General features: G+C 48.9%; 1 protein-coding gene across 3 annotated transcripts in view; it reads left to right on the forward strand.

Annotated features, from left to right (window-relative positions):
- The window catches only part of SLC12A7 (solute carrier family 12 member 7), a 952,187-nt gene that overhangs the window by 325,702 nt on the left and 598,717 nt on the right, over nucleotides 1-27,768 (forward strand). The window contains exon 1 of one of the 3 annotated variants that reach the window (XM_063922664.1): nucleotides 16,160-16,611. The exons of 1 other annotated variant lie outside the window; for it this stretch is intronic. In XM_063922664.1, coding sequence (XP_063778734.1) covers nucleotides 16,482-16,611 — 130 coding nt within the window. In that variant the 5' untranslated portion in view covers nucleotides 16,160-16,481. Of the gene's footprint in view, nucleotides 1-16,159; nucleotides 16,612-16,933; nucleotides 16,989-27,768 lie in introns of those variants that run through there. One more of the 3 variants, XM_063922665.1, reaches the window with a different exon arrangement.

Below are 27,768 nucleotides of genomic sequence, written 5' to 3' on the forward strand. Positions count from 1 at the left end.
CGGTGGTAAAGCTTCTCCGTTACTCCATTCCTAGCCTGAAGCAATTTGGGAATGACTTCACCGGAAATACCCTTTCGGGCTAGGATATGGCGTTCAACCGCCATGCCGTCAAACGCAGCCGCGGTAAGTCTAGATACATGCCCGGTCCTAGCTGTAACAGGTCCTCTCGTAGATGGAGAGGTCAGGGATCTTCTATGAGTAAGTCTTGAAGATCTGGATACCAAGCCCTCCTTGATCAGACCGGAACAATGAGGATCGCCTGAACCTTTGTTCTTCTTATGTTTATCACCTTCGGAAAGAGTGAAAGTGGAGGGAATACATAGACAGACCGAAACACCCACGGTGTCACGAGGGCGTCCACTGCTATTGCTTGAGTGTCCCTTGACCTGGAACAATATCCCTGAAGTTTCTTGTTGAGGCGAGACACCATCATGTCTAATTGAGGAATTCCCCAAAGACTTGTCACTTCTGTGAAAACTTCTTGATGAAGACCTCACTCTCCTGGATGGAGATCGTGTCTGCTGAGGAAGTCTATTTCTCCGTTGTCAACCCCCGGAACGAAGACCGCTAATAGAGCGTGTACATGCCTTTCCGCCCAGCGGAAAACTTTTGCGGCTTCTGCCATTGCCGCTTTGCTCCTCGTTCCGCCCTAGCGGCTTACTTATGCCACTGCTGTTAAGTCGTCCGACAGAATTAAGACGGGCAGATCGCAAAGAAGATGTTCCGTTGTAAATAGCTCTTAACTCAAGAATGCTTATCGCGGACAAGCTACCCGGCTTGACCTTTTCCCTTGGAAATTCTTCCCCTGGAAAGACTGCTCCCTAGCCTCGGAGACTTGTATACCAGGATCTAATCCTGGATCCCGAACCTTCGTCCCTCTAGGAGGTGAGAACTGTGAAGCCACCACAGGAAAGATATCCTGGTCCTGGAAAATAGGAATATTTTCCGGTGTATGTGCAGGTGAGACCCGGACCACATGTCCAACTGGTCCTGCTAAAACCACTCTGGCATTTAACCTGCTCACCGAATGGCCTCGTAGGCCGCAACCATCTTCTTCATCAACGGAACGATCAGACTCTGGATCCTCAGATCTCTTTCCACAAGAAAAAACAACTCTCAACAGTTCAGTATCTAATCTTATTCCCACCTCCGACCTCTGCGTCGTAGGGATCAACAGCGATTCTCTGTTGAAGAACTGTCAGAGAGAAACAACGATTTGTACCAATTGTTTCTTGACCTCGCCGTAGTCAGGAGAGCGTCCCAGTACAGAATAATAATGGCTCTTACTATTGAAGGAAAACCATCATACTGCCATCACTCTGGTGAAATGGCAATGACAATCCTGAATAGCAAACCCAGGTAAGCTAAAGCGGATGAAACCGCCTTTAAACCCTCTTTTTCTTTTATAGGTTGGAGATCCGTGCCCTGAGAGATTCCATCTAGTAGTTCGACTTCTTAAGTAGAAATCTTTTTTTGTGATTGCTCTGACCAAGCTGTCCAGGCTCAGAAGCACGAAAAAGCTTGAATAACAGCTTTTTTTTTGTTTTTTTTTTTGTGACAGGGACAGCAGACAATGTCCTAATCCTGGCCCAACTCTTGTATGGCGTTGCATACTAGCTCCCCGTCCAGAGGAGAATCGGTAGGATTTATTTGAAAAATCAGTGAGGGGAAACATCTGGACACTCCAGTATGTCCCTCTTTGGACTCTATTCGTAACTCACTGGTCCAAGTCCATTCCAGGACTGACTGAAGAGTATTAGACGAGTTACCACCGGTGTGGGCTCCAGCAAGATAAACCCAGCGACATGCGGTGGATGTGGTAGAAACAGAGAACGATATCTGCTTCTGCGAACTTGAAAAAGGTTACAGAACTCTTACCTTTTTCACCTTCCTCTACCTGCAAGGAAGGGGAAAAAACGGTATCCAACCGGTCCAATGACTGCATCCTACAAAAAAATGCGTCACCAACCTTTGTGAGGGACATAGGTCAAGAAGGTAGACTTACCACTGGTACCAGCCGAGATCAACTTAACAAAGCCATCCCCAAACCAGGTTACACCTTCCTAGGCAAGATACTCCAGTATTCCTCGGAGGCCGCCTCAGCAAGCCCTTGGTGAAACCACAACGCCCTCCTAGTCGAGAGGGCCATGGAAGTGGCCAGCGAACCCCAGAGGGCCATACCTCTTGTAGTCGCATGGCAGCATGCTGCAATGTTCTAGATAAGACCCAACTTAAGGAATATCCCCACTCTCTCTAGGATAAATATATCGGATGCCAAGGTAACCGACCATTCCTGAATACAAGCACTCCCCCATGCGTATGTAATGCAAATATTATCAAAGCATATAATTAAAATATCACTTAGCTTCCTGTATACGATCCTTTGTGACAGGGCCCCAGTGCAGACCAGGGGTTGACTCTCACTTTATTCTATCCATTGCGGGAAAAGAATACTCGGACTCATCGTGAGGATTTGAGACCATCTCATCAGGCTGACCTATAGCTTTATCAACAGAGCGACCAGCACATGAGAAGGAATAACTTTACTTCAGCATTCATTAGAAAACGTAATATGAATATACATATTTAAATACACATATGCACACATATATCTATATCTATATGTATATCTATATATATATATATTGTCAGGAACAGCAGGTCCCTAGTGACATTCATGTGTTCTGCATGTTTATGAACATGTACTGAATGCCAATGTTGCGGATCTAACCAGGAAACATTATGGTCGACATAAGACATAGTATTCGTCGACAATAGGGAGTAGTAACCGGGCAAAATAATATTCTTGCAACCTCGAGGGGTCTGAGGGAAATATCAATGCAACCGTACCATACATATATATATATATATATATATATATATATATAGGTTATTACGTAATCATGTTAATTTACACCCAGTTATAATAGTTGGTGTCGACAGGGTCACCCACATACGACTGTGTCTCCGACAGAGGGATTCCCATAGCTGTTTGCGGCAGAGCACTCACACATGTCGACACACGTGTACTAAAACACCCACCGACATCGCTTATATTGGGAAGCTCCCATTATCTGACAGGGAAAACACAGACCTTTCAACAACTCAATAATCACACGCTCATTAATATATATAATAAGATTTTAAACCTACCGGTAAATCTATTTCTCCTAGTCCGTAGAGGATGCTGGGGACTCCGTAAGGACCATGGGGTATAGACGGGCTCCGTAGGAGACATGGGCACCTAAAAAGAACTTTTCCTATGGGTGTGCACTGGCTCCTTCCTCTATGCCCCTCCTCCAGACCTCAGTTAGAGAACTGTGCCCAGAGGAGATGGACAATACAAGGCAGGATTTAAAAATCCAAGGGCAAGATTCATACCAGCCCACACCAATATGTAACCTGGAACATACATAACCAGTTAACCGTATGAACAACAACAGTGACGGTCCCAGACCGACTCCAACTGTAACATAACCCTTATGTAAGCAACAACTATATACAAGTCTTGCAGAGTTTCCGCACTGGGACGGGCGCCCAGCATCCTCTACGGACTAGGAGAAATAGATTTAACGGCAGGTTTAAAATCTTATTTTCTCTTACGTCCTAGAGGATGCTAGGGACTCCGTAAGGACCATGGGGTTTATACCAAAGCTCCCAATCGGGCGGGAGTGTGCGAATGACTCTGCAGCACCGACTGAGCAAAAGCTAGGTCCTCGTCAGCCAGGGTATCAAACTTGTAGAATTTAGCAAAGGTGTTTGACCCCGACCAAGTCGCCGCACGGCAAAGCTGTAATGCTGAGACGCCTCGGGCAGCCGCCCAAGAAGAGCCCACCTTCCTAGTGGAATGGGCCTTAACCGAATTTGGAACCGGCAATCCAGCCGTAGAATGAGCCTGCTGAATCGTATTACAGATCAAGCGAGCAATAGTCTGCTTCGAAGCAGGTGCGCCAATCTTATTAGCAGCATACAGGACAAACAGTGCTTCTGTTTTTCTAATTCTAGCCGTTCTGGCTACATAAATCTTCAAAGCCCTGACTACGTCCAGGGACCTGGAATCCTCCAAGTCACTCGTAGCCACAGGCACCACGATAGGCTTGTTCAGATGGAATGCAGAAACCACCTTAGGCAAAAATTGAGGGCGAGTCCTCAATTCCGCTCTATCCACATGAAAAATCAAGTAGGGGCTCTTGTGTGACAAGGCCCCAAATTCTGACACTCGCCTTGCCGATGCCAAGGCCAACAACATGACCACCTTCCAGGTAAGAAATTTCAACTCAACCTTGTTAAGTGGTTCAAACCAGTGTGATTTTAGGAACTGCAACACCACGTTCAGGTCCCACGGTGCCACTGGAGGCACATAAGGAGGCTGAATGTGCAGCACTCCCTTTACAAACGTCTGGACTTCTGGAAGAGAAGCCAATTCCTTCTGAAAGAAAATCGAAAGGGCCGAAATCTGTACCTTAACAGAACCTAATTTCAGGCCCATATCCACTCCTGTCTGCAGGAAGTGGAGAAAACGCCCCAAATGAAAATCTTCCGTAGGCGCGATCTTGGTTTCACACCAAGACACATACTTTCGCCAGATACGGTGATAATGTTTCATTGTCACCTCCTTCCTAGCCTTTATTAAAGTAGGGATGACCTCCTCCGGAATCCCCTTTTCCGCTAGGATTCGGCGTTCAACCGCCATGCCGTCAAACGTAACCGCGGTTATTCTTGGAATATACAGGGCCCCTGTTGCAACAGGTCCTCCCTCAGAGGGAGAGGCCAGGGATCTCCTGTGAGCATCTCTTGAAGATCTGAGTACCAGGTCCTTCGAGGCCAGTCTGGAACAACGAGTATCGTCTGTACTCTTCTTCGCCTTATGATCCTCAACACTTTTGTGATGAGAGGAAGAGGAGGAAACACGTAGATCGAGTGGAACACCCACGGCTTTACCAGGGCGTCTACTGCTACTGCCTGAGGGTCCCGAGACCTGGCACAATACCTCCGAAGCTTTTTGTTGAGGCGTGACACCATCATGTCTATTTGAGGAATTCCCCAAAGACGTGTTATGTCTGCAAAGACTTCTTGATGAAGTCCCCACTCTCCTGGATGGAGATCGTGTCTGCCGAGGAAGTCTGTTTCCCAGTTGTCCACTCCCGGAATGAAGATAGCCGACAGAGAGCTTACGTGATTTTCCGCCCAGCGAAGAATCCTTGTGGCTTCCGCCATCGCGACTCTGCTTCTTGTCCCGCCTTGGCGGTTCACATGAGCCACTGCTGTGACATTGTCTTATTGAATCAGAACTGGTAGTTTTCGATGAAGACTCTCTGCTTGTCGAAGGCCGTTGTATTTGGCCCTGAGTTCCAACACATTGATGTGTAGACAGTACTCCTGGTCTGACTACAGTCCCTGAAAATTTCTTCCTTGGGTGACTGCTCCCCATCCTCGGACGCTCGCGTCTGTGGTTACCAGAATCCAGTCCTGAATTCCGAACCTGCGACCCTCCAGCAGGTGAGCACTTTGCAGCCACCATAGGGGAGACACCCTGGCCCCTGGGGACAGAGTTATTTTCCGATGTAAGTGCAGATGCGACCCGGACCATTTGTCTAGAAGGTCCCATTGAAACGTCCTCGCATGGAACCTGCCGAAGGGGATGGCCTCGTAGGCCGCCACCATTTTTCCCAGAACTCGAGTGCATTGATGAACTGACAACCTTTTCGGTTTTAGCAGGTCTCTGACCATGTTCTGGATGTCCTGGGCTTTTTCCAACGGGAGAAAAACCTTCATTTGTTCCGTATCCAGTATCATACCTAGGAACGTTAGTCGAGTTGTCGGAATCAACTGTGACTTCGGTAGATTCAGAATCCAACCGTGTTGCTGGAGCACTCTCAGAGAGAGCGTTACACTGCTCAGCAAATTCTCTCTTGATCTCGCCTTTATCAGGAGATCGTCCAAGTATGGGATAATTGTGACTCCATGCTTGCGCAGGATCACCATCATTTCCGCCATTATCTTGGTGAAAATTCTTGGGGCCGTGGAAAGCCCAAACGGCAACGTCTGAAATTGGTAATGACAATCCTGTACAGCGAATCTCAGGTACTCCTGATGGGAGGGATATATGGGGACATGAAGGTACGCATCCTTTATGTCCAGTGACACCATAAACTCCCCCTCCTCCATACTGGCTATAATCGCCCTGAGCGATTCCATCTTGAATTTGAATCTTTTCATGTACAGGTTTAGGGATTTTAGATTCAAAATAGGTCTTACCGAACCGTCCGGTTTCGGGACCACAAAGAGGGTTGAGTAGTAGCCTCTTCCCTGCTGGTTCAAGGGAACCCTGATAATTACTTGCTGTAGACACAGCGTTTGAATTGCAGCTAACACTACATTCCGTTCTGGTGTAGAAGCTGGTAATGCTGACTTGAAAAATCGGCACGGGGGCACCTCTTCGAATTCCAGTTTGTAACCCTGGGAAACTATTTCCAACACCCAAGGATTCAGGTCTGAGCTGACCCAGGCCTGGCTGAAGAGTCGAAGATGTGCCCCCACCGGTGCGGACTCCCGCAGGGGAGCCCCAGCGTCATGCTGAGGGTTTTGTAGTAGCCGGGGAGGACTTTTGTTCCTGGGCACCGGCCGAAGCGGGTGCTCTTTTCCCTCTAGTCTTACCTTTGGCAAGGAAGGAGGACCCCCGACCTCTTCTGGACTTTTGCGACCGAGAGGACTGCATCTGATACGGTGGTATTTTCTTTTGCTGTTGGGGAATAAATGGTAAAAAATTTGATTTACCTGCGGTAGCTGTGGAAACCAGGTCCGTCAGCCCATCCCCAAACAATACGTCTCCCTTATAGGGTAGGACTTCCATATGCTTTTTTGAATCCGCATCACCCGTCCATTGGCGAGTCCATAAGGATCGTCTCGCTGAGATAGACATGGCATTGGCTCTGGAAGCCAGCAATCCAATATCCCTTTGAGCATCTCTCATAAGTAAGACTGCATCTTTAATATGGGCTAGAATTAACAATACAGTATCTCTATCCATGGTATCAAATTCAGCCGTCAGATCATCTGTCCATGCTGAAATTGCGCTACATACCCATGCCGACGCAATGGTCGGTCTTAGCACAGCTCCAGTATGCGAATAAATAGACTTTAAAGTAGTCTCCTGCCTGCGATCCGCAGGATCCTTCAGGGACGCTGTGTCTGGAGACGGTAGCGCCACTTTCTTGGACAGGCGCGTTAAGGCCTTGTCCACAGTGGGAGGTGATTCCCAACGCACCCTGTCCTGTTTAGGGAAGGGGTATGCCATATAAATTATTTTGGGTATCTGCGGTCTCTTTTCCGGAGTCTCCCAAGCCTTTTCAAAGAACTCATTTAGTTCATGAGATGTGGGAAAATTTATAATCTGTTTCTTTCCCTTAAACATGTGTACCCTCGTGTCAGGAACAGAGGGTTCATCAGCAATATGCAACACATCCCTTATTGCCACAATCATACACTGAATGCTTTTTGTCACCTTAGGGTGCAATTTTACTTCATCATAGTCGACACTGGAATCAGAGTCCGTGTCGGTAGTAGTGTCCACAATTTGTGCTAAGGGACGTTTTTGAGACCCGATGGGCCCTGTGAGCCGGTCCAATCCGAGGATTGACCCCCTGATGCCTCCCCTGATTCAGCCTTATCAAGCCTCTTATGTAAAGATGCCACACTTGCATTCAACATATGCCACATGTCCATCCATTCCTGAGTCGGCACAACCGACGGGGACACACCATTCATTTGCTCCACCTCCTCCTTGGAGAAGCCTTCTGCCTCAGACATGTCGACACACACGTACCGACACCCCACACACACAGGGATAAACCTATAAGGGGACAAGACCCCAACCAGGCCCTTAGGAGAGACAGAGAGAGAGTATGCCAGCACACACCCAGCGCCTAAATAACACTGGAAAAAAATGACCAGATAGCGCTTTTTTATATATACTATCCAAATTCCCACTCACTGCGTTACCAATGTGCCCCCCTCTTTCTTTTTCTAGCCTGTGAAGTGTTCAGCAGGGGAGAGACCGGGGAGCCAGCGTTCTCATGCAGCTTCTGTGGAGATAATGACGCTGGTTAGTGCTGAGGATCAAGCTCTGCCCCCCAACGGCGGGCTTCGGTCCCAGTGCAAATGTAATAAAATGGCGGGGGATCTGTGATTTACTGCCTCCGCAGCCTAATCATACTCTATTGTGCCCAAAATTGAGGATTATTGCTGCCCAGGGCGCCCCCCCTGCGCCCTGCACCCATCAGTGCTGCCTCTGTGTGTTGTGTCTGGAAGCAATGAAGATCTGAAGTCTTCTGCCGCCTGAGATGTCTTCTATCTTCTCATACTCACCCGGCTTCTATCTTCCGGCATCTGTGAGGACGGCGGCGCGGCTCCGGGACGAACCCCAGGGTGAGACCTGTGTTCCGACTCCCTCCGGAGCTAATGGTGTCCAGTAGCCTAAGAAGCAGAGCCTATCAGTTAAGTAGGTCTGCTTCTCTCCCCTCAGTCCCACGATGCAGGGAGCCTGTTGCCAACAGGACTCCCTGAAAATAAAAAACCTAACAAAATTATTTTTCTACAGAAAACTCAGGAGAGCTCTCTGCAGTGTACCCTTTCTCCTCTGGGCACAGAATCTAACTGAGGTCTGGAGGAGGGGCATAGAGGAAGGAGCCAGTGCACACCCATAGGAAAAGTTCTTTTTAGGTGCCCATGTCTCCTACGGAGCCCGTCTATACCCCATGGTCCTTACGGAGTCCCCAGCATCCTCGAGGACGTAAGAGAAATATATATATATATATATATATAGGTAGCAAACTGTGTAACAAACAGCGGCACTCAGAGACTGACACAGCGTGAATAAAGTGCTGGTGCTTTTAATTCATGGCTGGTAACTCCAACGTTTCGGGGCACGCAAGCCCCTTTTTCAAGGTGAGCCAAATACACTTTGTATTTGGCTCACCTTGAAAAAGGGGCTTGCGTGCCCCGAAACGTTGGAGTTACCAGCCATGAATTAAAAGCACCAGCACTTTATTCACGCTGTGTCAGTCTCTGAGTGCCGCTGTTTGTTACACAGTTTGCTACCTGCATTAATTCCTCCAGATGGCACCTGAGCAACATATCCATCGCTAGGAGAGTGCCGATCCGACAATTGCAAGTATATATATATATATATATATATATATATATATAGTGCTGCTTATGAACCTATAGTGCACTAAACAACTGTGGCCTGTTGCCAGCAGGTCTCCCTGAAAATAACAAACCTAACAAAGTATTTTAAGAGAAACTCAGGAGAGCTCCCCTAGTGTGTGTCCAGTCTCTCTGGGCACAGTCTAACTGGAGTCTGGAGGAGGGGCACAGAGGGAGGAGCCAGTTCACACCCATTCAAAGTCTTATAGCAGGCATGTCCAAACTGCGGCCCTCCAGCTGTTGTGAAACTACATATACCAGCATGCCCTGACACAGTTTTGCTGTCAAAGAATGCTAAAGCTGCGTCACAACATGCTGGGATGTGTAGTTTCTCAACAGCTGGAGGGCCGCAGTTTGGACATGCCTGTCTTATAGTGTGCCCATGTCTCCTGCGGATCCTGTCTATACCCCATGGTCCTTTTGGAGTCCCCAGCATCCTCTAGGACGTATGAGAAATGGGGAGTCTTGCCTGCGTAATGTGTAAAATTGGGACTCTTGCCTGCCGCACTGTGTAAAATGGGGGCTCTTGTCTGCCGCATTGTGTAAAATGGGGGCTCTTGCCTGCCGCACTGTGTAAAATGGGGACTCTTGCCTGCCGTACTGTGTAAAATGGGGACTCTTGCCTGCCGCACTGTGTAAAATGGGGACTCTTGCCTGCCGCACTGTGTAAAATGGGGACACGTGCCTGCTGTAATGTGTAAAATGGGGACTTTTGATTTTTTCCCCCCTGTGGTGGCCGTGATGATATCAGATGAGGCCACGCCCAATTTAACGAGACCACCCCCATTTTAATTAGGCCACACACCCTTGAGAGAAGCACGCGGACGCGCGCATGTTTATTTTTATCGCTATGGGGGAAGCGCATTTTTTTGTTATGTCAATGTGGGGGGGGCGCATTTTTAAATCTCGCACTGGGAAGCCAAATTGGCTAGAAACAGCCCTGGGAGGCATTACTATAATAAGATTTTACTCACCGGTAAATCTATTTCTCGTAGTCCGTAGTGGATGCTGGGAACTCCGAAAGGACCATGGGGAATAGCGGCTCCGCAGGAGACTGGGCACAACTAAAGAAAGCTTTTAGGTCACCTGGTGTGCACTGGCTCCTCCCACTATGACCCTCCTCCAAGCCTCAGTTAGGACACTGTGCCCGGACGAGCTGACATAATAAGGAAGGATTTTGAATCCCGGGTAAGACTCATACCAGCCACACCAATCACACCGTATAACTCGTGATACTATACCCAGTTTAACAGTATGAAAACAACTGAGCCTCTCAACAGATGGCTCAACAATAACCCTTTAGTTAACAATAACTATGTACAAGTATTGCAGACAATCCGCACTTGGGATGGGCGCCCAGCATCCACTACGGACTACGAGAAATAGATTTACCGGTGAGTAAAATCTTATTTTCTCTGACGTCCTAGTGGATGCTGGGAACTCCGAAAGGACCATGGGGATTATACCAAAGCTCCCAAACGGGCGGGAGAGTGCGGATGACTCTGCAGCACCGAATGAGAGAACTCAAGGTCCTCCTCAGCCAGGGTATCAAATTTGTAGAATTTTGCAAACGTGTTTGCCCCTGACCAAGTAGCAGCTCGGCAAAGTTGTAAAGCCGAGACCCCTCGGGCAGCCGCCCAAGATGAGCCCACCTTCCTTGTGGAATGGGCTTTTACTGATTTAGGATGCGGCAGTCCAGCCGCAGAATGCGCCAGCTGAATTGTGCTACAAATCCAGCGAGCAATAGTCTGCTTAGAAGCAGGAGCACCCAGTTTGTTGGGTGCATACAGGATAAATAGCGAGTCAGTTTTCCTGACTCTAGCCGTCCTGGAAACATAAATTTTCAAGGCCCTGACTACGTCCAGTAACTTGGAATCCTCCAAGTCCCTAGTAGCCCCAGGCACCACAATAGGTTGGTTCAAGTGAAAAGCTGATACCACCTTAGGGAGAAACTGGGGACGAGTCCTCAATTCCGCCCTATCCATATGGAAAATCAGATAAGGGCTTTTACATGACAAAGCTGCCAATTCTGACACACGCCTGGCTGAAGCCAAGGCCAATAACATGACCACTTTCCACGTGAGATATTTTAGATCCACGGTTTTAAGTAGCTCAAACCAATGTGATTTTAAGAAACTCAACACCACGTTGAGATCCCAAGGTGCCACTGGAGGCACAAACGGGGGCTGAATATGCAGCACTCCTTTCACAAACGTCTGAACTTCAGGTAGTGAAGCTAGTTCTTTCTGGAAGAAAATCGACAGAGCCGAGATCTGTACCTTAATGGAGCCTAATTTCAGGCCCATAGTCACTCCTGCTTGTAGGAAATGCAGAAATCGACCTAGTTGAAATTCCTCTGTTGGGGCCTTTTTGGCCTCACACCAAGCAACATATTTCCGCCATATGCGGTGATAATGCTTTGCAGTTACATCTTTCCTGGCTTTAACCAGGGTAGGAATGACTTCCTCCGGAATGCCCTTTTCCTTCAGGATCCGGCGTTCAACCGCCATGCCGTCAAACGCAGCCGCGGTAAGTCTTGGAACAGACAGGGCCCCTGCTGCAGCAGGTCCTGTCTGAGCGGCAGAGGCCATGGGTCCTCTGAGATCATCTCTTGAAGTTCCGGGTACCACGCTCGTCTTGGCCAATCCGGAACCACGAGTATTGTTCTTACTCCTCGTTTTCTTATTATTCTCAGTACCCTTGGTATGAGAGGCAGAGGAGGGAACACATAAACTGACTGGTACACCCACGGTGTCACTAGAGCGTCCACAGCTATCGCCTGAGGGTCCCTTGACCTGGCGCAATATCTCTCTAGTTTTTTGTTTAGGCGGGACGCCATCATGTCCACCTGTGGCTGTTCCCATCGATTTACAATCAGCGTGAAGACTTCTGGATGAAGTCCCCACTCTCCCGGGTGAAGGTCGTGCCTGCTGAGAAAGTCTGCTTCCCAGTTGTCCACTCCCGGAATGAACACTGCTGACAGTGCTAGTACGTGATTTTCCGCCCATCGGAGAATCTTTGTGGCTTCTGCCATTGCCATCCTGCTTCTTGTGCCGCCCTGTCGATTTACATGGGCGACTGCCGTGATGTTGTCTGACTGGATCAGTACCGGCTGGTGTAGAAGCAGGGATTTTGCCTGACTTAGGGCATTGTAAATGGCCCTTAGTTCCAGAATATTTATGTGTAGGGAAGTCTCCTGACTCGACCATAGTCCTTGGAAGTTTCTTCCCTGTGTGACTGCCCCCCAGCCTCGAAGGCTGGCATCCGTGGTCACCAGGACCCAGTCCTGTATGCCGAATCTGCGGCCCTCTAGAAGATGAGCACTCTGCAGCCACCACAGCAGAGACACCCTGGTTCTTGGAGACAGGGTTATTAGGCGATGCATCTGAAGATGCGATCCGGACCATTGGTCCAACAAGTCCCACAGAAAGATTCTGGCATGGAACCTGCCGAAAGGAATTGCTTCGTAAGAAGCCACCATCTTTCCCAGGACCCGCGTGCAGTGATGCACCGATACCTGTTTTGGTTTCAGGAGGTCTCTGACTAGAGATGACAGCTCCTTGGCTTTCTCCTCCGGGAGAAACACTTTTTTCTGGACTGTATCCAGAATCATACCCAGGAACAGTAGACGTGTCGTCGGAACCAGCTGTGATTTTGGAATATTCAGAATCCAACCGTGCTGGTGTAGCACCTCCTGAGATAGTGCTACTCCCACCAACAACTGCTCCTTGGACCTCGCCTTTATTAGGAGATCGTCCAAGTACGGGATAATTAAAACTCCCTTTCTTCGAAGGAGTATCATCATTTCCGCCATTACCTTGGTAAACACCCTCGGTGCCGTGGAGAGTCCAAACGGCAGCGTCTGGAATTGGTAATGGCAATCCTGTACCACAAATCTGAGGTACTCCTGGTGAGGATAGTAAATGGGGACATGCAGGTAAGCATCCTTGATGTCCAGGGATACCATGTAATCCCCCTCGTCCAGGCTTGCAATAACCGCCCTGAGCGATTCCATCTTGAACTTGAATTTTTTTTTAATGTATGTGTTCAAGGATTTCAAATTTAAAATGGGTCTCACCGAACCGTCCGGTTTCGGTACCACAAACAGTGTGGAATAGTAACCCCGTCCTTGTTGAAGTAGGGGCACCTTGATTATCACCTGCTGGGAATACAGCTTGTGAATTGCCGCTAGCACAGCCTCCCTGTCTGAAGGAGTAATCGGCAAGGCAGATTTTAGGAACCGGTGGGGTGGAGACGCCTCGAATTCCAGTTTGTACCCTTGAGATACTATTTGCAGGATCCAGGGATCCACCTGTGAGCGAGCCCACTGATCGCTGAAATTTTTGAGGCGGCCCACCACCGTACCTGGCTCCGCCTGTGGAGCCCCACCGTCATGCGGCGGACTTGGAAGAAGCGGGGGAGGACTTTTGCTCCTGGGAACCTGCTATTTGTTGCAGCCTTTTCCCCCTACCTCTGCCTCTGGACAGAAAGGACCCGCCTTTTCCACGCCTGTTTTTCTGAGTCCGAAAGGACTGTACCTGATAAAACGGCGCCTTTTTAGGCTGTGAGGGAACATGGGGTAAAAATGCTGACTTCCCAGCAGTTGCTGTGGAAACTAGGTCCCAGAGACCATCCCCAAAAAACTCCTCACCCTTATAAGGCAAAACTTCCATGTGCCTTTTTGAATCTGCATCCCCTGTCCACTGGCGAGTCCATAAGCCTCTCCTAGCAGAAATGGACAATGCACTTATTTTAGATGCCAGCCGGCAGATCTCCCTCTGTGCATCTCTCATGTATAAGACTGAGTCTTTTATATGCTTTATGGTTAGCAGAATAGTGTCCCTGTCTAGGGTGTCAATATTTTCTGACAGGGAATCTGACCACGCAGCGGCAGCACTGCACATCCATGCTGACGCAATAGCTGGTCTAAGTATAATGCCTGAGTGTGTATATACAGACTTCAGGATCGCCTCCTGCTTTCTATCAGCAGGTTCCTTGAGGGCGGCCGTATCCGGAGACGGTAGTGCCACCTTTTTAGACAAACGTGTGAGCGCTTTATCCACCCTAGGGGGTGTCTCCCAACGTGACCTATCCTCTGGCGGGAAAGGGAACGCCATTAGTAACTTCTTAGAGATTACCAATCTTTTATCAGGGAATGTCCACGCTTCTTCACACACTTCATTTAATTCTTCTGATGGGGGAAAAACTACGGGTAGTTTTTTCTCCCCAAACATAATACCCTTTTTAGTGGTACCTGGGTTTATATCAGAAATTTGTAACACCTCTTTCATTGCTTCAATCATGCAACGAATGGCCTTAGTGGACATTAGACTAGACTCATCGTCGTCGACACTGGTGTCAGTATCCGTGTCGACATCCGCGTCTGCCATCTGAGGTAGCGGGCGTTTTAGAGCCCCCGATGGCCTTTGAGACGCCTGGACAGGCACGAGCTGAGAAGCCGGCTGTCCCGCATTTGGCATGTCGTCAAATTTTTTGTGTAAGGAGTCGACACGTGCACGCAATTCCTTCCATAAGTCCATCCACTCAGGTGTCTGCCCCGCAGGGGGTGACATCCCTTCTATAGGCATCTGCTCCGCCTCCACATCATTATCCTCATCAAACATGTCGACACAGCCGTACCGACACACCGCACACACACAGGGAATGCTCTGAGGACAGGACCCACAAAAGCCCTTTGGGGAGACAGAGTGAGAGTATGCCAGCACACACCAGAGCGCTATATAATGCAGGGACTAACTGAATTATGTCCCCTATAGCTGCTGTTATATATACTGCGCCTAAATTTAGTGCCCCCCCTCTCTTTTTTACCCTTTTCTGTAGTGTAGACTGCAGGGGAGAGCCAGGGAGCTTCCTTCCAGCGGAGCTGTGAGGGAGAAATGGCGCCAGTGTGCTGAAGGAGATAGCTCCGCCCCTTTTTCGCAGACTATTCTCCCGCTTTTTTATGGATTCTGGCAGGGGTAATTATCACATATATAGCCTCTGGGGCTATATATTGTGGTATTTTTGCCAGCCAAGGTGTTTTTATTGCTGCTCAGGGCGCCCCCCCCTAGCGCCCTGCACCCTCAGTGACCGGAGTGTGAAGTGTGTATGAGGAGCAATGGCGCACAGCTGCAGTGCTGTGCGCTACCTTGGTGAAGACTGATGTCTTCTGCCGCCGATTTTCCGGACCTCTTCTTGCTTCTGGCTCTGTAAGGGGGACGGCGGCGCGGCTCCGGGACCGAACACCAAGGCCAGTTCCATGCGGTCGATCCCTCTGGAGCTAATGGTGTCCAGTAGCCTAAGAAGCCCAAGCTAGCTGCAAGCAGGTAGGTTCGCTTCTTCTCCCCTTAGTCCCTCGCTGCAGTGAGCCTGTTGCCAGCAGGTCTCACTGTAAAATAAAAAACCTAATTATATACTTTCTTTTTAGAAGCTCAGGAGAGCCCCTAGTGTGCATCCAACCTCGGCCGGGCACAAAATCTAACTGAGGCTTGGAGGAGGGTCATAGTGGGAGGAGCCAGTGCACACCAGGTGACCTAAAAGCTTTCTTTAGTTGTGCCCAGTCTCCTGCGGAGCCGCTATTCCCCATGGTCCTTTCGGAGTTCCCAGCCTCCACTAGGACGTCAGAGAAATATTGTTATTAAATTGGGGGCATTTCTATATATTTCTATTATAGTTGAGGTATCACTATATATTTATTTTATACTGGAGGCATTGCTATATATTTTTAGCCTTCCTTCCAGAATCCCCCCCCAAAAAAGTGGCTGTCGTCATGTCATGTGGCCACGCCACTAGTGTCATGTAGCCACTCCCAATAGCAGCATGTGGCCACGCCCCCTCACAACACATGCCCATTTTTTGGCACTCAGTACTACTAAGAAAATATTTCTACTTCCACAACTGCTGAGCAGCACGGTGCTGCTGGGTCAGGCTATTGTGTGGGCAATGGGAATCTTTTTATATTAAAAAGCAGCAGGGTCCCGCCGCCGCCTCCCGATGTGTGATGTCCCCGCCCTGCTCCGCCCATCGCGTGTAACCCTCTCCTGTCTGAGGGGCCAGGAAGACGCAGAAGCGTTAAACAGTTCAATAAAGACAGAGACTGGTTGGGCGGAGTGTGATTAGGGCGGGGAGAACACCCGCAAACTGACCTCTCTCTTCCGAGTCAAAGGCATTTTACAGAAGCAGCGGCCAGCAGCAGCTTGTCTATAGTGAGCTAGTGACAGGCGGGGGACAGGTGTTACCCGCCTAGCCTACCGTCCCTGACAGACGCAGCCAGGATGCCCACCAACTTCACTGTGGTTCCAGTGGAGCAACAGGAGGATGCTGAGGAAGTTACGGACGCGGCAGCTTGCCAGGAGGAGAGGGCAGGCGGGGTGGCGCGGTGTCACAGCGAGGAGTCCCTGCTGGGTAAATGCATATAAATCAGTCTTCTGTAGTAACTCTGAAGTGCTATAACTGAGTGCCGTGCTATAACTGAGTGCCGTACACACTCACAGGGTGCTCCGGGTGCGTGACTGACGCGGGGTCTCTGTGAGTACAGTGCGGGCGGCGGCTGAGTAACCGCAGACCCCTGCAGTGTGTGTGCGGGAGTGGGTTTACTTTCACCTGACTGACGTCAGCCTCGGGCCACGCCCCCGTCCCCTCATGTCGGGCTGCTGTTCTGATCAGCTGTTATTTGTTTGCTAATGAGTTTACTATTAACTGCGGATATTACATGTGTGACATGTACGGTGCTGCACACAGAGCAGAGATTTCAGTGTTTGCGCTTTAGAAATGCTCAGCAGGTGACTATGAGATCTAAACTAGGCAATTAGTGTGTGTGTGGTAGGTTACAGTGAGTGCTTTGTGTGTCATTTCCAGCATAATCCAAGTAAAATAGTGGCATATAGGGCCAAATGTAATAGTAAGTTTCAGAAAATTAGAAGTTTGGTAAGGTTTTTCAGGTTTATTTTTTTTAAAAGTGGCAATCATTTGCACAGCAAAACCAGGTTGATTTTGCTGTGCAAATGATTGCCACTTTAAAAAAACAAAAACTGCAAAACCTTACCAAATCTCTCACTTTCTGAAACTCTCACTCTATTACATTTGGCCCATAGTGTGCTTTGCTGCATTTGGCTGTACAGAAGAACATTCTTAAGCTTTTAAAATATTTTCATGTGATCAGGGTATTTTCTGAAGTTCATTTTCAATTGATGCAGGGGTCACTTGTTCCCTTCGAGCCTCTCTTTCCTGCTTGGGGTGAGGTTACTTTTATTCTCTTTGAAGAAAACCAGAAACCGTAAACCTGAAATGTAGATTCAAACAAAAGTGTTACAGGTGTCAGTGATGTATTGAAAATAAATAAATCAATGTTTGTAAAATAATTTATAGGTTGTCCCTGTTATCTTCTAAAAAAACACAGCTTTCCGCTAAGGGGTTGATGCAATTACTGTGACTGCGCAATGTGCTTTTGCAGTGGCGTGGAAAAATCAGCAATGGCACATTAACTCGCCCTAAAGTTGTGTAGTTTCGCACACAGCTCTATTGAGCTGCAACAAGAATCTGTGTGTTCAGGGCGTAAGTGGCCATATTTGCACACTTGATCGCGGTGCGAATCGCCTTATAGCTAAGTGAATCGTCTTATAATAATTTTGTATACAAAGAGCTCTTTTGAGTACTCGATTGTTGGTCATAGGAGGCAGTAGTTTTAAGAGTTAAATAGCAGTACCATTTTACACTATTTCTAGACAATGGGGTATAGTTAGCTAAGCTTGGAGAGAGCTAAAGTACAATCACTCAGCTTCACTGTCATTTCTCTTACGTCCTAGAGGATGCTGGGGTACACATTATTAACATGGGGTATAGACGGGTCCACCAGGAGCCATGGGCACTTTAAGAATTTGATAAGGTGGGCTGGCTCCTCCCTCTATGCCCCTCCTACCAGACTCTGTTTAGAAAATGTGCCCGGAGGATATGGTCACAGCTAGGGGAGCTCCATGGGAGTGTCTTTTTATTTTTATTTTAAACAGAGTTTAGGCACAGGGAGGCTGCTGGCAACAGCCTCCCTGCTTCATGGGACTAAGGGGGCGGGAGTAGTGTCTGCCCTGAGGGTTGCAAGCGACTATCTCTGCTGACAGGACACTGAGCTCCTGAGGGGACAGATCGATCGCTGCCACAGGGGATCGCTCACCCCAGCAACATACCGCCAACCCCCTTACAGAGCCAGAAGATGTCGGTGGCGAGTTAGTCACCGGCCCCCTGACAAGCGGAGAGCCGGTGTGAAGATGACGGCAACAGGGTAGGGAGCGCAGTACTAACTGCGCTCCGGGGTTCAGCGGTACATGGTGCGGCACTGTGAGGGGTGCCCTGAGCCAGCGCCTATACCCTAAACTGGTCTCACAGCCTGTCGGGGACCCCGGATCACTGCCAGCAATTCACCTCAGGCCAGTATAAAAATTCATATATGAGCGGGAGCCAGCGCCATGGAAGGTGGCGGAGCTTCTCCTCAGAGCGGACCCAGCAGCGTTCAGCGCCATCTTTCCTGCATGCAGACGCTGACAGGGGAGAGCTGTCCCTCCACATCGACTCCAACTGCCTTGTAACGGTACCAGGGGGTTGTAGAAGGGGGAAGGCTGTGATTTAGACTGTGTAACCTATTAAGGTACACAGCGCTGGTAAGGGGTGTCCTTATCTCCCAAGGCGCTGTGTGTGGGTTGGCTCCAAACTCTGTTTCTCTCTTGGCATTCTTAGTGGGGGAACTCTGTCTGCCATTTCGCTGTGTGTGTGGGGGTGCTTGCTGTCTCACATAAGCCATGTCTAGGGATTCTGTGTCATATGCTGCGGAAGATATGTCATCTCAGGATGATCCCGTTCCATGTAATCAGGATTGCTCTAGTTTAGCACAGATTCCATTAAGAGAACCGGAGTGGTTTACCTCTATCAAGAGTATGATTTCTCAGATTTCTACAAGAGTAGCACAAAATGAAAATGCAAGTTTTACAGACCTCTATGGCTGTTTGGTCTGGGTCGGCACCTTCAGGGCCCCCTGGCACTTACTCTCAAAAACGTGCTCTTGCCCAGATTATGCAAGATGACACAGACACCGATTCTGACACTGTGATGGGGAAATGCTAAGGGGGGCGGCATCTCTTGCAAAAGGGGTGCAGTTAATGATTGAAGCCATTAGAGATGTGTTAAATATTGTTGACACAATACCTGAGCAGGTTGAGGAGGCTTACTTCACCGATGCTAAGAAAGCCTCGCTAACCTTTCCTGCGTCTAAAGAATGAAATGTTTTGTTCGAAAAATCCTGCTAAAACCCAGAGAAAAAATTCCAGATCCCAAGGAAGGTTCTTGTTGCATTCTTGAGGAGGATAGAAAGAAATGGGAAACCCCACCCATAGTTGACGCATCGGTATCCAGACTGTCAAAAAAAGGTGGTTTTACCGGTCGCTGGATCTCCCGCGTTGAAAGAAGCAGCGGATCGCAAAATTGACACTATGCTCAAATCCATATACACCGCTTCAGGGGCGATATTACGGCCTACTATTGCAGTGCATGGGTTTCTAAAGCTATAGTAAAGTGGTCTGGCACGTTACTTGAGGAATTGGATACAATGGATAAATGTGACGTTGAATTGTTCTTGCGTAACATACAGGATTCTTCGGGCTTTACGGTGGAATCCATGAAGGACCTGCGTTTGATGGCTGCTGGGATATCCATGTCATTCTCAGCTCGTAGAGGACTCTGGGTGCACCAATGGTCTGCCGACACGGAATCCAGGAAAGGCGTGGAGAACCTACCCTACACAGGTCAGGCCCTATTTGGGGAAGCGCTAGATGCGTGGATCTCCACAGCAACGGCAGGTAAGTCACCCTTTCTTCCTTCAGCTGCACCTGCCATGAAGAAACTTTTTCTTCAACTAGGTCACAGTCCTTTCGGACTCCTAAAACGAGAACAAAAAAGCCGCATAACACCTTTAGAGGAGGGCGGGCAAAATCCAAAAAAACTGCTAGTGCAGGCTCCCAGGACCAGAAGCCTGCTTCTGGTACATCAAAATCCTCAGCATGACGGTGGACCACACGGCTTGGAGGAAGGACCGGTGTGGGCGAGGCTCTGAAGGTTCAGTCACGTTTGGGTGACGTCGAGCCTGGACCCCTGGGTACAAGATATTGTGTCCCAGGGGTACAGGCTGGAATTTCAGGAGCTACCGCCTCACCGATTCTCCAAATCAGGCTTGCCAGCTTTGCTGCCAGACAGGGCTATCCTACAGGAAGCCATCCAAAAATTAGAATGGTCACAGGTCATTTTCCCAGTTCCACCTCATATGCACAACAAGGGTTACTATTCGAACCTTTTCGTGGTACCGAAACTGGTCTGACCAGACCATCCGATTTTAAATTTTAAATCGTTAAACCCCTATCTGAGAGAGTTCAAATTCAAAATGGAATCTCTGAGAGCGGTGATCTCAGGTCTGGAGGAGCGGGAGTTTCTGGTATCCCTGGATATCAAGAATGCGTACCTCCACATTCCGATTTGGCCGCCGCACCAGGCTTATCTCAGGTTTGCACTGTTAGACAGTCACTATCAGTTTCAGGCTCTGTCATTCGGCCTCTCCACAGCACCGAGGGTGTTCACCAAGGTGATGGCGGATATGATGTTTCTCCTCCGCAGTCAGGGAGTACACATAATTCCATACCTGGACGATCTGCTGATAAAGGCATCGTCCAGGGAGAGGTTGTTACAGTCGATTAATCTTACGACTCAACTGCTCAGGAATCACTGTTGGATCCTGAACCTTCCGAAATCACATTTGGAGCCGACAAGGAGATTGTTTTTCCTGGGGATGGTCCTCGACACGGAAGTGCAGAGGGTGTTTCTTCCAAGGGAGAAAGCATTGGTGATGCAGTCTATGGTTCGGGATGTCTTAAAGCCTGCCCGGGTATCTGTTCATCAATGCATTCGCCTTCTGGGGAAGATGGTGGCCTCATACGAGGCTCTACAGTACGGAAGATTTCATGCTCGACCTTTCCAACTGGATCTCCCGGACAAATCGTCGGGGTCTCATCTGCACATGCACCAGAGGATACATCTCTCGCCGAAGGCAAGGATTTAGCTCCTCTGGTGGCTGCAAATGCCTCACCTTCTGGAGGGCCGCAGGTTCGGAATTCAGAACTGGATCCTTCTGACCACGGATGCAAGTCTCGGAGGTTGGGGAGCGGTCACCCAGGGGGAAACCTTCCAAGGAAGATAGTCAAATCAGGAAGCCATTCTTCCAATAAATATTGTGGAATTAAGAGCGGTGTACAGCGGTCTTCTCCAAGCAGCTCATCTTCAACAAGATCGGGCCATTCAAGTACAGTCTGACAGTGTAACGACGGTGGCCTACATAAACCGACAGGGAGGAACAAAGAGCAGAGCTACAATGTCAGAGGTGACAAGAATCCTCCTCTGGGCAGAAAGGCACGCGTTGGCGTGGTCAGCGATCTTCCTTCCGGGCGTGGACAACTGGGAAGCAGACTTCCTTAGAAGACATGATCTCCATCCAGGAGAATGGGGCCTCCATCCGGAGGTGTTCACAGACGTGACCAGTCGTTGGGGCGTGCCTCAAATAGACATAATGGCCTGACGTCTCAACAAGAAACTTCGGAGGTACTGTTCCAGGTCCAGAGACCCACAAGCAGTGGCGGTGGTTTCCCTGGTAACTCTGTGGGTGTTCAAGTTAGTCTGTGTTCCCTCCACTTCCACTCATTCCAAGAATCCTAAAGCTCATAAAGAGAACAAGGGTTCGGGCAATGCTCATTTCTCCGGACTGGCCAAGGCGAGCTTGGTACGCGGATCTTCTGGACCTATTGCTGGAAGACCCGTGGCCTCTTCCTCTTCGCGAGGACCTTCTGCAACAGGGTCCGTTAATTTATAAGGACTTACCGCGGCTACATTTGACGGCATGGCGGTGGAACGCCAGATCTTAGCCCAGAAGGGTATTCCGAGCAAGGTTATTACTACTCTAATACAGGCTAGGAAAGGGGTAACGTCTAAACACATAGGAAAACGAACTCTCTGTCCTGTATGATCCCAAGAAAATTGGGTGTCCTGTTCCAGCAAGAAACCATCTGCTTCGATCAGGTTCACTAACCAACATGCATATTCTACGGAAGGTTTGCCGTGTCCGAAATCTGTTAAGGCCCACTCTACTCGTAGGGTGGGGTCTTCCTGGGTGGCTGCCCGGGGTGTCTCTGCTATGCATCTTTTGCCTCTATGCCCCTCCTACCAGACTCAGTCTAGAAACTGTGACCGAGACTGACATCTTCGAGAGAAGGATTATACACAGATAGTGGCGAGATTCACACCAGCTCACACATACAAGGCAAACCAAGCTAACAAGCTTGAAACTCGGCAACCGCTGAAACATACTTGCTTACCAAGTAACAAAAGCAGTACGTAACTAACACAAAGTTGAACTGAACCTAAGAACCACTGCAGGAAACAAAGCGCTGGGTGGGCGCCCAGCATCCTCTACGGACTATGAGAAAAGGATTTACTGGTAGATAATTAAAATCCTATTTTCCTGCATCCAAGGAATTGAATGCCCTATTTGAGGAAACTTGGACTAACCCTGATAAAAACTTTCAGATTGATTACATCTTTTCCCTTTCCTCTGGATAATAGAAATGTGAAAACCCGCCGATTGTGGATGCATCGGTTAAGCATCGTGGATGCATCGGGTAAGTCTACGTACCTGCCTTCCGCAGCACCCCCAGCTAGGATAACTTGCTCTGCTCCAACTCTGCAGTTCTCTCTGACAGTGAAAATTTAAAAACAAACCCAAGGGTTCTTCTACAGCATTCAAAGGCAATAAGGGTAAACCCAGAAAATCAGCACCTGCAGGTTCTCAGGAACAGACCTCCGGATCTGCTTCCTCAAAGCCTTCAGCATGACGGTGGACCGCACTGCCTGGAAGATGAGCAGGAGCCCGGTTACGTTATTTCTGTCGCATTTGGGCAGCATCTTGCCAGGATCCCTGGGTCACAGACCTTGTCACCCATGGATACAGATTGGAGTTTCAGGAACTCCCACCTCACAGATTCTTCAAATCAGGCTTACCAGCTTCTCCAGAAGTAAGTATGACTTTACAGGCAGCCATTCAAAAACTGGTACAGTCTCGGGTAATTGTCCCAGTTTCACCTCCACTACAAACCAAGGGTTATTACTCCAACCTATTTGTGGTTCCGAAACCGGGCGGTTCGGTAAGGCCCATCTTAAACTTCAAATCACTGAACCTGTACTTATGGGTGTTCAAGATATGGAGTCTTTGAGAGCGGTGATCTCAGGTCTGGAGGAAATGGAATTTCTAGTGCCTCTGGATATCAAGGATGCGCACCTTCATATTCCGATTTGGCCGCCTCATCAGGATTATCTAAGCCTTGCAGTACAGGACTGTCACTACCAGTTCCAGGTACTGCCATTTGGCCTCTCCACGCCTCCAAGGGTATTTACCAAGGTTATGGCAGAAATTATGTTTCTCCTCTGCAAGAAGGGAGTGAACATACCGTACCTGGACGACCTGCTGATCAAAGCACCATCCAGGGAGAGGTTGTTGGACAGCATTGTCCTCTCAACCTGACTACTCCACGATTACAGGTGGATTCTAAACCTGCCCAAATCCCACCTGAAACCAACACTGAGGCTTCCATTCCTGGGGATGATCCTGGATACGGAGGTACAGAAGCTATTCCTTCTGCTTAAAAAGGCGTTGGTAATCCAGTCTATGGTGCGGGATGTTCTCAAGCCAACCCGGATATTGGTGCATCTCTGCATTAGCCTTTTGGGGAAGATGGTTGCCTCTTACGAGGCTCTGCTGTACGGAAGGTTTCGTGCAAGGCCCTTCCAGCTGGATCTGTTTGACAAATGGTCCGGATCGCATCTTCATATGTACCAAAGGTTACGTTTGTCGCCAAAAGCCGGGATTTCTCTTCTGTTGTGGCTTCGGACTACTCACCTGACCGAGAGTCGAAGGTTCGGGATTCAAAATTGTATTCTGCTGACCACAGACGCAAGCCTCAGAGGTTGGGGAGCGGTCACCCAGTGGGAAAGGTTCCAAGGAAATTGGTCAAGTCAGGAATCCATGCTTCCGATCAATGTTCTGGAGCTAAGGGCCATATACAACGCCCTTCTACAGGCAGCGCATCTTCAAGATCACGCCATTCAGGTTCAGTCGGACAATGTGACGGAGGTAACGTACATAAACCGACAAGGCGGAACGAAGAGCAGAGCAGCAATGTCAGAGGTAACAAGAATTTTTGGGCAGAAAGACACGCGGTGGCATTGTCAGCAATCTTCATTCTGGGAGCGGACAACTGGGAAGCGACTTCCTCAGCAGACACGACCTCCACCCTGGAGAGTGGGGCCTTCACCCGCATTAAGTCCTTAACGTGACGGTGGGGATTCCACAGATAGACCTGATGGCCTCTCGTCTCAACAAGAAGCTAAAGCAGTATTGTTCCAGGTTGATGGACCCACAAGCAGTAGCGGTGGATGCTCTGGTGACTCCATGGGTTTACCAGATGGTTTACGTGTTCCCACCTCTTCCATTGATCCCAAGAATTCTCAAAAGAATAAAAAGGGAAAAGGTTCAAGCAATTCTCATTGTTCCGGATTGGCCAAGAAGGGCCTGGTAGGCGGATCTACTGGAGATGCTCCTGGAGGACCCGTAGCCTCTGCCTCTTCGAGAGGATCTTCTACAACAGGGGCCGTTCATCTATCACGACTTACCGCGGCTACGTTTGACGTTCAACTTTCATGCCATCAAATTCTAGCCCGGAAAGGTATTCCAGAGAGGGTTATTCCAATCCTGATCCAAGCCTGTAAAGGGGTAATGTCTAAACATTACCACCGTATTTGGAAAAAAAAATTATGTCGTGGTGTGAACACAGGACATTTCCTGCAGTGGAATTTCATTTGGGACGTTTTCTCCTTTTTCTACAGTCGGGAGTGGATGTGGGCCTACGTTTGGGCTCCTTGAAAGTTCAGATTTCGGCCTTCCCATCCTGAGGTTCAGACGTCCTTGAAGGGTGTTCTGCACATCCATCCACCGTTTGTGCCTCCCACGGCACCTTGGGATCTTAACGTGGTGTTGCAGTTTCTACAGTCAGATTAGTTTGAACCTTTACAGTAGGTTGACGTAAAGTTTCTTACGTGGAAGACTGTTACACTGTTGGCCTTGGCTTCCGCAAGGCGTGTGTCCGAACTGGGGGCATTGTCTCACAAAAGCCCCTATTTGATTTTTCATGAAGATAGAGCTGAACTCAGAACTCGTCGGCAATTTCTTCCTAAGGTGGTGTCTGCAATTCATGTCAACCAAGCTATTGTGGTTCCGGTGCTTACTGACATCTCTGCTACCTCAAAGTCTTTGCATTTCATATCAACCAACCTATTGTGGTGCCAGTAGCTACTGACTCCTCAATTACCTTGGGATCTCGATGTTGTGCTACATTTCCTCTAATCGGAATGGTTTAAGCCATTACAGGAGGTGGACGTAAAATATCTTGCGTGGAAGACCGTCACACTGTTGGCCTTGTCTTCAGCAAGACGTGTGTCGGAGCTGAGGGCTTTATCTCACAAAAGTCCCTATTTTAATTTTCCACGAGGACAGAGCTGAACTCGGAACTCGTCAGCAATTTCTTCCTAAAGTGGTGTCTGCGTTTCACATCAACCAACATCTTGTGGTCCCGGATATCACAGTCACCTCTGCTACTTCAAAGTCCTTGGATGTTGTGAGGTCTTTGAAGATCTACGTGAAGAGGACAGCTCGTCACAGAAAATCTGACTCGCTGTTTGTTCTCTATGATCCCAAGAAAATTGGGTGTCCTGCTTCAAAGCAGTCTATTGCTTGCTGGATCAGGCTTACTATCCAGCATGCTTATTCTATGGTAGGATTGCCGGTTCCTAGAGTACAGGCCCACTCTACTAAGTTGGTGAGTTCTTCCTGGGCGGCTGCCCTGGGTGTCTGGGCTTTACAGCTCTGCCGAGCAGCTACTTGGTCAGGGTCGAACACGTTTGCTAAGTTCTACAAGTTCGATACTTTGGTCTCTGAGGACCTGCGGTTTGGTCAACCAGTTCTGCATGAACCTCAGCACTCTCTCCCACTCGGTTTGGGAGCTTTGGTACTTCCCCATGGTACTAATGTGGACCCCATTATCCCCTAGGACGTAAGAGAAAATAGGATTTTAATTACCTACCGGTAAATCTTTTTTTCGTAGTCCGTAGAGCAGGCATTCCCAACCACGGTCCTCAAGGCACACCAACAGTGCAGGTTTTAGTGATATCCAGGCTGCAGCACAGATGGTTAAATCAAAATAACTGAGCTACTAATTAAGTCACCTGTGCTGAAGCCTGGATATCACTAAAACCTGCACTGTTAGTGTGCCTTGAGGAACGTGGTTGGGAATGCCTGCCGTAGAGGATACAGGGCGCCCGCCCGGTTCTTTGTGTTTCCTGCTCTGTTACTTCGTTAAGTATTGTGGTTGGTTCAGTTGTTGCTGTTCCTGTTCAAGTTTGGTTAGTATGGCTTTCCTCTTTGTGTGTGCTGGCTGGCTCGAATCACACCACTGTTCTGTTAAGTCCTTCCTCAGGATATGTCCATCTCCTCTGACACAGTTTCTAGACTGAGTCTGATTCTGGTAGGAAGTGCATAGAGGGAGGAGCCAGTGCACACTATTGATTTCCTAAAGTGCCCAAGGCTCCTAGTGGACCCATCTATACCCTATGGTACTAATGTGGACCCCAGTATCCTCTATGGACTACGAGAAAAGGATGTACTGGTAGGTAATTAAAATCCTATTTGCTCTTACGTCCTTGGGGATACTGGGAATCTATTTAGCACCATGGAGTATAGACGGGTCTTCTTGGAGCCATGGGCACTATAGAAGTTTGATAACGTGTGCTGGCTCCCCCCTCTCCTACCAGAGTCAGTTTAGAAAATATGCCCAACTGAGCCGGTCACCTCTCTGGGAGATCCTGAAGAGTTTTTCTGCATTTACTTTAAAAGTTTATTTTCAGGCAGGACTGGATGGCACCAGCCTGCCTACTTCGTGGGACTTTGGGGGGGGGGGAGACGGCCCACCCCCACTAAGGGTTAATGGTCTCTTTCCCTGCTGGCGGGACGCTTGCTCCTGAGGGAAGTATTTGCAAGCCCCACCACGGCGAGCGTACATTCCTGCAACACCCCGCCACCCCTAACAGAGCCAGAAGAAAGAAGAATGGCGAGTACTAAGCCGGCATCCCAGTTAGTGGTTCACCAGCTATTATGGCGGCATTAGGGTACAGAGGCACACGGCTTCTAACGGGGCGGACTGAGTCTCCAGACTTAGTACACAGTATGTGTACACAGTACCCAGAATCGCATTGCAGCTTAAAAGGGATCTTGCTCCATTTTTTGCACTTAGACACATAATGCCAGTATAAAGAAGAGCGGGAAGACCGCGCGGCTTCACTATGAGCGGATCCAGCAGTTTATGGGTGCCATTTTACCCTACTGCAGCTAACACAGACACTGACTGCAGGGACTCGCAGCTGCTCCGGAGAGCC

This window comes from Pseudophryne corroboree, chromosome 5 (assembly GCF_028390025.1).
Source record: "Pseudophryne corroboree isolate aPseCor3 chromosome 5, aPseCor3.hap2, whole genome shotgun sequence".
In the NCBI taxonomy this organism is placed as follows: Eukaryota; Metazoa; Chordata; class Amphibia; order Anura; family Myobatrachidae; genus Pseudophryne; species Pseudophryne corroboree.